General features: G+C 40.2%; 1 protein-coding gene across 5 annotated transcripts in view; it reads right to left on the bottom strand.

Moving 5' to 3' along the window:
• The window catches only part of GLO1 (glyoxalase I), a 56,315-nt gene that overhangs the window by 17,635 nt on the left and 26,299 nt on the right, over positions 1-12,381 (bottom strand). Inside the window, exons 6-7 of one of the 5 annotated variants that reach the window (XM_023212713.2) lie at positions 3,127-3,164; positions 2,252-2,314 (exon numbers count right to left, since the gene is read on the bottom strand). In XM_023212713.2, the coding sequence (XP_023068481.1) occupies positions 2,267-2,314; positions 3,127-3,164 (86 nt within the window). In that variant the 3' untranslated portion in view covers positions 2,252-2,266. Of the gene's footprint in view, positions 1-2,251; positions 2,315-2,411; positions 2,856-3,041; positions 3,165-6,550; positions 7,996-12,381 lie in introns of those variants that run through there. The other 4 variants (XM_023212714.2, XM_023212711.1, XM_023212709.2 and 1 more) reach the window with 4 other exon arrangements.

The raw sequence follows: 12,381 nt of genomic DNA, 5'->3' as shown, positions 1-12,381 counted from the left end.
GGCGGGCGGATCACAGGTCAGGAGATTGAGACCATCCTGGCTAACATGGTGAAACTCCGTCTACTAAAAATACAAAAATTAGCCAGGCCTGGTGGCGGGCGCCTGTAGTCCCAGCTACTTGGGAGGCTGAGGCAGGAGAATGGCGTGAACCCGGGAGGCGGAGCTTGCAGTGAGCCGAGATCACGCCACTGCACCCCAGCCTGGGTGACAGAGCGAGACTCCGTTTCAAAAAAAAAAGAACAAAACAAAACTAAACATTATCCTTAAATGATTAAAGAAATTTTGCATGTCACTAAATGGAACTTGATCATTTGGAATTATAAGTCATTTTAATCATACAGAGTTTTGAGTGATTTAATATATAAAAGTATCTTCTAAGGCCGAGTGCAGTGGCTCACACCTGTAATCCTAGCACTTTGGGAGGCTGAGGCAGGTGGATCACCTGAAGTCAGCAGTTCAAGACCAGCCTGGCCAACATGGGAAACCTCGTCTCTACTAAAAATACAAAAATTAACTGGGTGTGGTGGTGCATGCCTGTAGTTCCTGCTACTCGGGAGGCTGAGGCAGGAGAGTCACTTGAACCCAGGAGTCGGAGGCTGCAGTGAGCCGAGATCACACCACTGCACTCCAGCCTGGCAATAGAGCGAAACGCTATCTCAAAAAAAAAAAAAAAAAAAAAAAAAAGGATCTTCTAATCTTTAATATGTTACCATCCTGAATAGAAGTTTGGGTAGCAGACGTGTTTGTTAAAATACCTTATTTTACTCAAAAGATAAAAAAGTAAATGTTAGCAAATTAAGCAATATCGCTTAATTATTCCATATCATAAGTGACACGTGTTCATTTTAGAGAATTTGGAAAATACAGAAAAATATAATGCAGGAAATAAAATCATTGGTAATCCCAGCAGCCAGCAATAATCAAAATTTGGCATATTTCCTTCTAGTCATTTCTACATGTATCTTTTTAACAAAAGCATAAAGTACATAACCTTGCTTTTTTCTACATAATATCTCCTGAGCATTTCTCTACATCTTTTTTTAAATTTAAATTTAAATTTAAATTTTTATTTTTATTTATTTATTTTTTTGAGACGGAGTCTCGCTCTCTCGCCCAGGCTGGAGTGCAGTAGCGCAATCTCGGCTCACTGCAAGCTCCGCCTCCCGGGTTCACGCCATTCTCCTGCCTCAGTCTCCCAAGTAGGTGGGACTACAGGCGCCCACCGCCACGCCCGGCTAATTTTTTGCATTTTTAGTAGAGATGGGGTTTCACCTTGTTAGCCAGGATGGTCTCCATCTCCTGACCTGGTGATCCGCCCGCCGTGGCCTCCCAAAGTGCTGGGATTACAGGCGTGAGCCACCGCGCCCGGCCTTCTCTACATCTTTAAGCATTCTTTAAAGACACAATTTAGTGGTGTTAAAGTAGAATAGATAATATTCTATCATTGTGGGTACTATAAAAGTTAATGATTTCCCCAGATTTGGACATTTGTTTATTTTTTGCTATTATGAAAAGCGATACAAGCAATAAATTGTATATAATTTAAAAACTAAGCTGATTATTTTCTAGCATACAGAATTCCCAGAATATCACAGTATTTCCAGATAAGATGTGAACATTTTAAGTCTTTATAAAATAACTCTTGAAACCTATTGTAAAATTGAAGTGGTTTGGATGAAGTCTATAAAAGTGCCTATTTCATTACAACTACAGCAATCCTAGGTACTGGTATTAACCAATCTTCTGTAATATTTTCTTATATATATATATATACACATGTATTTTTACATATATATATGAGTCTCCCTCTGTCTCCCAGACCATAGTGCAGTGGCTATCATAGCTCACTGCAGCCTTGACCTCCTGGGCTCAAGCAGTCCTCCCACCTTGGCTCCCAAGTAGCTCAGACCACAGAAGCACACCACCACACTCGGCTAATTTTATTATGTTTTCTGGAGATGGGGGCCTCCCTGTTTCCCAGGCTGGTCTTGAACTTCTAAACTCAAGCGATCCACCCACCTTGGCCTCCCAAAGTGTTGCGATTACAGGCATGAGCCACCACACTCAGGCTTTGCTAATACTGATGGGACTCAAATTGACGCATTTACAGTAAAAATTCTCTTAACCAATTTCCACTTAACCTGTTACTGGATTAACCACACTCACCATTTCCTCAATAAAGAACTGATGCTCTGACAGGCTGAGTAACTATAACGAATTGGCTTCTCTCTGCATTTCTACTTCCTCAGATGAGTTCCTTGTCAAGTCAATTGTGTCTATTGCCAACGTGCTCAATCCAATCATCCTTGTAATTCTGAATATATAATTTAATGAAATATTGTATAAAGCAATAAAATACGAGTTCATGTAAAAAGAAAATGAGTTTATGTAAAAGATGAGTTTTTGTAAAACAAAGTTATATAAAAGAAGAGCACTCAAAGGCAAACAGCTAAAATAAATTCCTGAATTAGAGGCAGGAAAAAAGCATCTGTAAATAAGGAGGAAAGCATAAAATTAGGAATTCTGTACTCAGATTTCCTTATAAATGCTTTAAGTTCACACTAAGGAAACGTGAATTGGAAATCTTAGACCAGTGGTTCTCGACAGAGCAGTACTGACCCCTAGGGGTTACTCTGGAGACTTGTGGGACATTTTTGGTTGGGTTTCACTACCACTATTTATGTAGTGGATGGTGAGCAGGGATGTTAGACATCCTGTAATGACCTGTATAACTTTGGAAAGTCCCACTGAGTGTTCATATAGGTAAAAAGCCTACTTTTCCCCTCGAGGAGGTGGAGCATAACTCCCCAGCCAGTGTAGGCTTTACATAATGCGTGTCTTCCTCATCACTGCCACTGCCAGGTGATTAAGGTTAACATCGAAAGATCCAGTGACATGTCGTGTTGATAGTATGTCCCTTGAGGTGATAAGAGCAGTTTGTCTCTGTGGTATTCCTCCAAAAAACAATAATCCTAGTTTTATCGTGGCAAAAAAAAAAAAAAAATCAGAAAATCCCAATTGAAAAACTTTTTACAAAATACCTAGTTAGTACTCCTCAAAGCTGTCAAAGTCATCAAAAACAAGGAAAGTCTGAAAACCTGTCAGTCTGGAGTAGACCAAGGATACATGGTGACTCAATGGAATGTGGTGTCCTGGATGGCATCCTGTAAGAAAAAAGCAGGTAAAAATGAAGGAAATCGGAATAAGTGTGGACTTGAGTTAATAATATCAATGTAGGTTCATTAATTGTGATAAATGTCCCATACTAATGTAAGATTTCTAAAACAGGGGAAACTAGGTATGCAGTATACGTGAATTCTGCACTATTTTGGCAACATTTCTGTAAATCTAAAACTATTCTAAAATTAAAAAAAAAAATAAAGCCTGCTTTTTATTATCTGAACTTAGAACTTGTATCTTACTTATTTGCATTTACAATTTTAATATTTTCTAGGGACAAAACTATTCTATAAACAAAAAAGTTACTCTTTTATTCAAAACTTTAGCAAGAATTCATCATTTTGGAAAATATTTCCAAGAGTAACATCATGTTTTTGAGTCATCAGTAAAATGCACCTGGTATATGTATTTAAAGTTGTAAAATTATAGCTCTTCATGAATCATAAATTCAGTCTGTCTTTATTTAAAATATCAAAGAGTGTCAACAATACTCTTTGATGTTTTTCTTCTTCCATATGCAAGGACAAGCACCTGACTACTCCACTGTCTTCCAGTCTAAGAGTATGTGGGCACTGACATACTAAAATGCACAATCTTATTGCAACCTGATTATATTTCTCCTTCATATTACCACTGACTGATCTTTCTTGATATCGTGCCAATAAGTAGGTTATATCATATGAATGTCATTTCAGGATAGTGGATGTGATAAGATATTACGTTACAATGTTATTATAAACAGGGTTAGCTAAATCTAATATGGTTGAGAACCACAATCTTAGACCTAAGTTTTGAGGGCAAGAAATGTTTCATTTCTTATCGCACTCTGCACCTAATATCTAATTCTCAATATCTAATTTGACTCTGGGTGCAGTTTCTGTTTACACCTACCCAGAAGCCCCTATTTGCTTCTCCATTCTGGCAGTCTCAATTCTGATTGACTGTCCATCCCCATGCAGCCAACTTGGGTAAATGTTCCCACCCTCTTAGCCAGTGATTATACAGGCAAGTGACCCAGTACTGGTTAAGATATGACGGGAATTTTGCTCAGGAGCTTAGGGAAAGGTTTTTCACTCCTTATCAAAGACATATGAAGAATAAAAGGATATTTTCTTTCACTGGACATTTCTATTAGTCCGTTCTCACGCTGCTATAAGGACATACCCAAGACTGGGTAATTTATAAAGGAAAGAGGTTTAATTGACTCAGTTCTGCAGAGCTGGGAAAGTTTCAGGAAACTTATAATCATGGCGGAAGGGGAAACAACACATTATTCTTCACAGGGTGGCAGGAAGGAATGGGGGAAGCCCCTTATCAAACCATCAGATCCCATGAGAACTTACTATCACGAGAATAGCATGGGGGAAACCACGCCCATGACTCAGTTACCTCCCACCGAGTCAAACCATCAGATCCCATGAGAACTTACCATCACAAGAATAGCATGGGGGAAACCACGCCCGTGATTCAATTGCCTCCCACCGGGTCCTTCCAATGACCTGGGGATTATGGGAACTTCAATTCAAGATCAGATTTGGGTGGGAACACAGCCAAACCCTACCAACATTGTTGGTCTACACGATACCTAGAATCATGGTAGGCATCTTTGATCGTACTATTGGTCCAGTGAGAAAAAATGCTAAAAATGACAGGATGGGAAAGATGGAAAGAATCTGGGGTTCTTATTATCTCTGAACCCCCTACCAACCCATTTTATTATTATTTTTTGAGACAAAGTTTCACTCTTGTTGCCCAGGCTGGAGTACAATGGCGTGACCTCAGCTCACCTCCCGGGTTCAAGTGATTCTCCTGCCTCAGCCTCCCAAGTAGCTGGGATTACAAGTGCCCACCACCATGCCCGGCTAATTTTGTATTTCTAGTAGAGACCGGGTTTCATCTTGTTGGTCAGGCTGGTCTCGAACTCCTGACCTCAAGTGATCCACCTGCCTCAGCCTCCCAAAGTGCTGGGACTGCAGGCATAAGCCACCATGCCTGGCCGACCAATCCATTTTAGAATCTCTTAAGTGCTTGCTGTATCAGAGCTGGCTTTTTTTCTTATTGCCAATAGCAAGCATCCTTACCGATATAACACTCTTCATAATCAGTTGTATGGCTGAGATTTATATATACAGTACTATGGACTGAATGTTTGTGTCCTATGGCTCCCTCCCATGTTTAAGCCTAATACTCAGTGTGATGGTATTTGGAGGTGGGGCCTTTGGGAGGTAATGTCATGAGGGTAGAACCCTCATGAATGGAATTCGTGCCCTCTTAAGAGATGATTTATCTTGGATGTGTGAGAACACAGTGAGAAGGTGTCTGTCTACAAGTCAGGATGTGGGTCCTCATCAGACACTGGATCTGCTGGTGCCTTGATCTTGGGACTTCCCAGCCTCCAGAACTGTGAGGCATAACTGTTTGTTGTTTAAGCCACCCAGTCTACAGTATTTTTATTAAAACTGCCTCAACTAAGACAACTCTATGCAATCCTGGTCAAAATTCTGTGTAGAAAAGCCACAAATGATTCCCTTTCAGCCATCTACTCTTCATTCAAACCACCTATATAATAACAGTTCTAGCCTTAGCTATGTAGGGCTCATAGCAGACTGACTGGTTTTACATTGACCATGATCACGGAAAATAAGAAAACTTACTTCTTGTGACCTACTTTGTACTTTCATACAACTTCTTGGGTAAGTGAATTTGGAAGTCAATTGCTCTTTTCCCTAACAAGTCATCCCTCGGTGTATGTGGAGGATTGGTTCCAGGACTGCCCATGGATACCAAAATCTGTGCATACTTAAGTCCCACAGCTGGCATATGAAAAGTCAGCCCTCTGTGTACTGTATTTTCAACCCACATTTGCCTAAAAAAAAAAAAAAAATCCTTGTATAAATAAACCAGCGGAGTTCAAACCTATGTTGTTCAAGGGCCAACTGTAAATTAAAAAAAAAAAAAAAATGCATATAGGAATGAATTTAAAGAATGAGCAAGGGCTATCTTTTGGAAAGTTTTACTTAGCAAGTGGATAAGGCTTCTTTCCTTGGAAATAAAGCTTAAATTACTGAATTTGTGAATGTATTAGCCCTCCTGTTTGTCAGTTCTAGTACTCAACATGTGAAATTGGTCTTCATAAGTTCCTTACCTTTTGATATTCTGTTTGCACTTTACCACAATCCTTTATTCCTTATTCACTTTCTTCTTCCCACCTGATCCACAGATACTACCTGCTTTACGGGCTGTACAGAATCACAACTGTACTCTGTTCAGAATGAGCCTACAAGCCTTTTCAAATCCTTTCAGTACTCCCTAAGGGGAGCTCTTTTTCTTTTCTTTTTTTATAAGAAAGGACATGATGGACAAAGGTTTACAAATTAAACATAGTCTTATTTGAAGTTTCATTTTATTTCAGTCTATAAGTATTGCTGTTTGTTGAAAGCACTCACATAAATCCCTTTCACCCAAAAAGGAAACGTAAAGTGCTTCTAGCAGTACAAGCACGATTGGCATGGCCTTTCCAAAGGTCTTCCACTACAGTCTAGAGAAAAATCTAAATATAGTCATGCAGAAACTGGAAGTTTTTATTTTCTGAGCCATTAGAGATTTTCAAAATCACTTTTTAAAAAACTCATCAAATGTCAATCATGGCGGGGAAGACCACTGAGCTGATTTCTGATAACTAAGTTATCACTGAACATAATTTATCATATATGGCTACTGGCATCATGAAGACCTTGGGGTAAGGAAGACTCCTGATGAGAAATATAAACATCACTTGTGTAGGAATCACCGGGTGTCCCTAGAGCAGTTCTGTACTAAAGACTTCTAGTGTTTTCCCCCTCACCACGGTACTCAGGACCAAGAGCCAAGAGCACAATGGTCAAACTCACTGAAGGTTTTTACAACAAGAAACCAGTGGAGGAGGTATTGTGAGGTACTACAACTTTGAGGCACAATCTAAATACTAAAAATGATTGTGAAATCTTGAGTTGAGCTGATTTATGCCATCTTAAATCCATTAATAATCCATGAAAGTGATTTCACATGCCTAGCCTGTTTTCTTTCTCACACCATAGCTGGGAGTATTAAATGAGATAAAGTTGCAGCCTAGCTCAGTGTCTGGGTACCGTATCATTTCCTTCCTCCTCGCCTTCCCCAAATAAATAAGGTTAGTCCTTGAACTTTAAATGTACTTTATAATAAGAAGAAATTACTTTTTCTGTCAGTATCCTCGTCAGCATGATTTTGAATTGCTCTCAAGAGTACCTTCTCTTTTGTAAAATAAACACTTTGTACTTTACTGAAAGAACACTGTTACTTTCCATTGTGAAAAAAGTTGTTTCTGAGGCATTGAAACCCCAGAAGATAACCACAACAAAAACATGTTAATTTTTTTTTAAAATGATGATTCAAAGGCAGATTTGAAGAGAAGTAATATTTAGCAGGCAGAAGAAGGCAAATGCAGCCTCTGAAGGGAACTGTTCTAATGATTACCTAAAAAGTAAAGTTATACAACTATATTCAAGGACATAAGATAAAGCATTACTTGAAAACCAGAATGAACAGTTAGGCGAAAAATAACATCTGAAATAGGAAGGGGAAATGGACTGAAGAATAATTTGAATCAGGACAGTGATCCATCAGTCCTAGACACTTCTGGTATGTAAATATCTTGAATCACATTATTTCCTTTTTTCTGAAATCTCAAAGGAGAATTCTCACAGCACTACATTAAAGTTGCCATTTTGTTAGGATTCAAAATTTCAATCCAGTAGCCATCAGGATCTTGAATAAATGCCAGGCCTTTCATTTTACCTGTGAAATGAAATTTTTCATTATTGAAAAGACTAAAAATGAAAACACTATATAAATGTTTTTCTTTCTTTGAGACAGGGTCTTGCTCTGAATGTCAGGCTGGAGTGCATGGGACGATCACGGCCCAAGGCAGGCTTGATCTCCTGGGCTCAGCCTGCCAAGTAGCTGGGGCCACAGGCACACACCACCATGCCTGGCTAATTTTTTGATTTTGTAGAGGCGGGATCTCAATGTACTGCCCAGGCTGGTATCAAACTCCTGGCCACAAGCAGTCCTCCTGCCTTGCCTACCAAAATGGTAGGATTACAAGCACAAATCACTGTACCTGGCCTTAAAAACTTTTATTAATTAAAAATTTACTTTGCATTTTAATGAAGTACATTATTTTGTTTACAGTTTTAATTTTTAAAAATTCTTATTGTCAGTGTCACCCAAAGTCATACTTTTCATAAAGATTAAAATGTTACCTTGCACACATTGCAAATACCAGCCCTCCTGAAATAAACTATGGGACTGGCTGCATCTTTTAGGTATCAGGCATTTGCCTCACCTTCATGATACCATGTAGTTCAGCAGTTACAGAAATTGTCTTATTTTAAAGAAGAAAAAGAAAATAGGGAGGTGCTGAAGGGAGCTGGTAGCATGGCTTACCCCCACAACCAAAAGACCCAGATACTTGGGTCATACAAACCCTTTTAAACACTATCCTCGGCAACCCAAGCTCTGTGAGAGTCTTTCTCCCAGGAATTCATAACTGAGATTGACAGTCTAGTATGTCAGAGCTGTTTGCTTAAAGGAAAAAACGTGACCTCAGAAATTTATTTGGGGACCAATATGTTGAACTGGTTTGACTCTTATCTCTGGCTCCTTTCCCCAATATAAATCCTAGAGGAACACAGATGGAAAATGCAGGAAAAAAAAAGAGAGAAAGAGAGAGAGAAAGAAGGAAGGAAGGGAGGGAGGGAGGGAAAAAAGAAAAGAAAAGAAAGAGGGAAAGAAAGAAAGAAATCCTGCTGGTGACGACTGGGGAGAATGGGTGGGGTGACTGTTTTAACTTGGGCTGTGTGGGAGGTGGTAGTTCTGGCCTGGACCAGAAGGCAGTACATAATGGCTGTGGGAGAACAGAGTTTTGCTTTTGCTCCTCCCTCACTGCTGTGTGCATCAGCACCTGCCCTCTCGCTTGTTCAGATGTCCTTAGCAGTAAACAAGGGCAGTGCAGGAGGCTTGTGCTTGTGAGAAACTGAGAAAAACATGTAGGGCCACATGATCTCCCCAGCCCTCTCTCCATGCCTAGGGCTAGGGAATACTATTGGAAGTGTCTCCTACTAACACTGCTACCCTGAGGGATGAAGTGGGAAGATCCGACCTGAAGAGTTGTTTTGTGGAAGGTGAAATGTTTAAGTCTCATTTCTAGGTGCCTAGGAATCTCTGGTCTAGGCTTATCCAGCCCATTGTCCTGAGATCATGTGGGTTGTTAAGGACAGGGATCTGGCCATCCTCCTATTCACACTGCTTGATGTGTTATAATAGTGAACAGTTGCAGGGGAAAAAAGCTGAGAGGACAAAATAATAATTCGAGAAACATAACCATAAAAAAACCCCAAAGCAATAGATTGTAAATTCAAACAGAAGAAATATTAGAATAATGGACCAAGAGCTATTTTTGTCTTTTTTTCTGGAGACAGGGCCTTGCTCTGTCACTCACACTGAAATGAAGTACAATGGTGTGATCATAGCTCACTGCAGCCTCCAACTCCTGGGCTCAAGCAATCCTCCCACCTCAGCCTCCCGAGTAGCTAGGCATACAGACTACAGCCATGTGCCACCATGCCCAGATAATTAAAAAAAACCTTTTTGTAGAAACAAGGTCTTGCTATGTTACCCAGGCTGGTATACAATGGCACAATCATAGCTCACTGCAGCCTTGAACTGCTGGCCTCAAGTGATCCTCCCAATCCTCTTGCCTCGGCCTCCCAAAGTGCTGCAATTACAGGCATGGGTCACCATGCCCAGTCCCAGGGACTATTTATACATGTAAAAGTAATGACCGGCCGGGTGTGGTAGTTCACATCTGTAATCCCAATACTTTGGGAGGCTGAGGCAGAAAGATCATTTGAGGCCAGGAGTTTGAGATCAGCCTGAGATAACATAGTGAGACCCTGCCTCTACAAAAAACAAAAAATTAGCCATACATGGTGGCATTTGCCTGTAGTCCCAGCTACTCGGGAGGCTGAGGTGGATTATTGCTTGATCCCAGGAGTTTGACGTCGCAGTGAACTATGATCACACCACTGTACTTCAGCCAGGGTAACACAGCAAGACTCCGTCTCAAAAAAAAGTAATAAGAACATACTAAGGAAACTAAGCAAAAATTAGAGATCAAAATTATAACAGGTGTTTAAGAACAAAATAGATGAATTAAATATCAGAACAGATACATTTGGGAGAAAATTAGCTAATTGGTATTCTAGTTTGAGGAAATCTCCCACAATGCAGGCAAGGACAAATAAATAATATAAAAAGCTTCTAGAATAAGACAGAAGAATACACAAAGGAACATAGATTGACAGATTTTTCAACAGCAACATCATATGCAAAAAGAAAATGGAAGAGAATTTTCAAGACAAAGAAATTAAACCTAGGCTTTTCCATAAAACTGTCCTTCAGACATAAAGGCATCATTCTCAGTTACACAGAATCTCAAAAGTTTTGCTTTAAAAACCCTTTAAAGGGCTGGGTGCAGTGGCTTACACCTGTAATCCCAGCACTTTGGGAGGCTGAGGCAGGCGGATCACCTGAGGTTGGGATTTTGAGACCAGCCTGACCAACATGGAGAAACCCCATCTGTACTAAAAATACAAAATTAGCCAGCCATGGTGGCGCATGCCTGTAATCCCAGCTATTTGGGAGGCTGAGGCAAGAGAATCACTTGCACCCAGGAGGCAGAGGTTGCAGTGAGCTGAGACTGTGCACTCCATCCTGGTCAACAAGAGCGAAACTCCATCTAAAAACAAAAACAAAAACCCCTTTAAAGACCATTTTGGTTGAGGTATTTAAATAAAAGAACAGAAAAATCCAAAAGATGCTAAAAAGGCTGGGCGTAGTGGCTCACGCCTATAATCCCAGTGCTTTGGGAGGCCAAGGTGGGAGAATCGCTTGAGCTCAGGAGTTTGAGACAAGCCTGGGCAACATAGCAGGAACTCATCTCTACAAAAAAAAAATAAAACAATTAGCTGGGTGTGGTGGCATGTGCCTGTGGCCCTAGCTACTTAGGAGGAGGCTGAGGCAGAGGATTGTTTGAGCCCAGGAGTTTCAAGGCTGCAGTGAGCTATGACAGTGCCACTGCAGCACCCCAGCCTGGATAAGAGTGAGATCCTGTCTCAAAGGAAACACTACAAGACATAAATGAAGAAAAAGTGATCAAACACCTTGATATATTTATTTTATCTTTAAAAAATAAAATCAATACTATCCCACTCTAGGTAATAGTGACACAATGAGGATGGAGTGAAGCAAATTCCTTTCCTATTGGGGAGAAGATATGGGTATTAAATATATATGTATTTTTGATACGGAGTGTTGCTCTGTCACCCAGGCTGGAGTGCAGTGGCGCGATCTCGGCTCATTGCAACCTCCACCTCCCAGGTTCAAGCAATTCTCCTGCCTTAGCTTCCTGAGTAGCTGGGATTACAGGCATGCCACCACGCCTGGCTAATTTTTTCTATTTTTAGTAGAGACGGCGTTTCACCATATTAGCCCGGATGGTCTAGATCTCCTGACCTCGTGATCCATCTGCCTTGGCCTCCCAAAGTGCTGGGATTACAGGCAGGAGCCATCTCGCCCAGCACTGGCTATTAAATATTTAAATTAAAAAAAAAAAAGGTGAAATTAAACAGTGAAATATTTCAAATGTTTAGATTGAGACTCTGAAATATTCAATATTTCAATTTTATTTTGAAATATTTCAGAAAGAGATCTAAGTAAAATAATAACAATACATGTAAACCCAGCAAAATCCATACATATGCTATTTCAAAAAACCTACCAAAAACATAAGGACACACAAAGGTTGTAAAAGGTGAAAAAGAAACACCATGTGATTATGAACTAAAGAGAGCTGGTGTCGTTATATGAACATCAGATAAAATTGACTTTAAGGAACTTATTTTTGGGTGGAAAGATACACACTGATAGTGAAAGCTGGTGGCCAATGAAAGTGGTGGGGTCGGGGAGTGGGAGAGGGAGCCTAGGGTTTTGATGGCTCTCCAGGTCCTGTGTCTAGTCCCTTGGAAAGCCACCCTAGTTGCTATCTTTCAGTTCCCTGAGATACCCAGATATTCTTCCAATCATTTCTCTTTTTTAAAAATCTGGTTGAAATGGAGACTT

The sequence above is a fragment of the Piliocolobus tephrosceles genome, chromosome 5, assembly GCF_002776525.5.
Source record: "Piliocolobus tephrosceles isolate RC106 chromosome 5, ASM277652v3, whole genome shotgun sequence".
In the NCBI taxonomy this organism is placed as follows: domain Eukaryota; kingdom Metazoa; phylum Chordata; class Mammalia; order Primates; family Cercopithecidae; genus Piliocolobus; species Piliocolobus tephrosceles.
The sequence above is the reverse complement of the archived record's forward strand: the minus strand, read 5'-3'. Positions and strand labels throughout refer to the sequence as shown.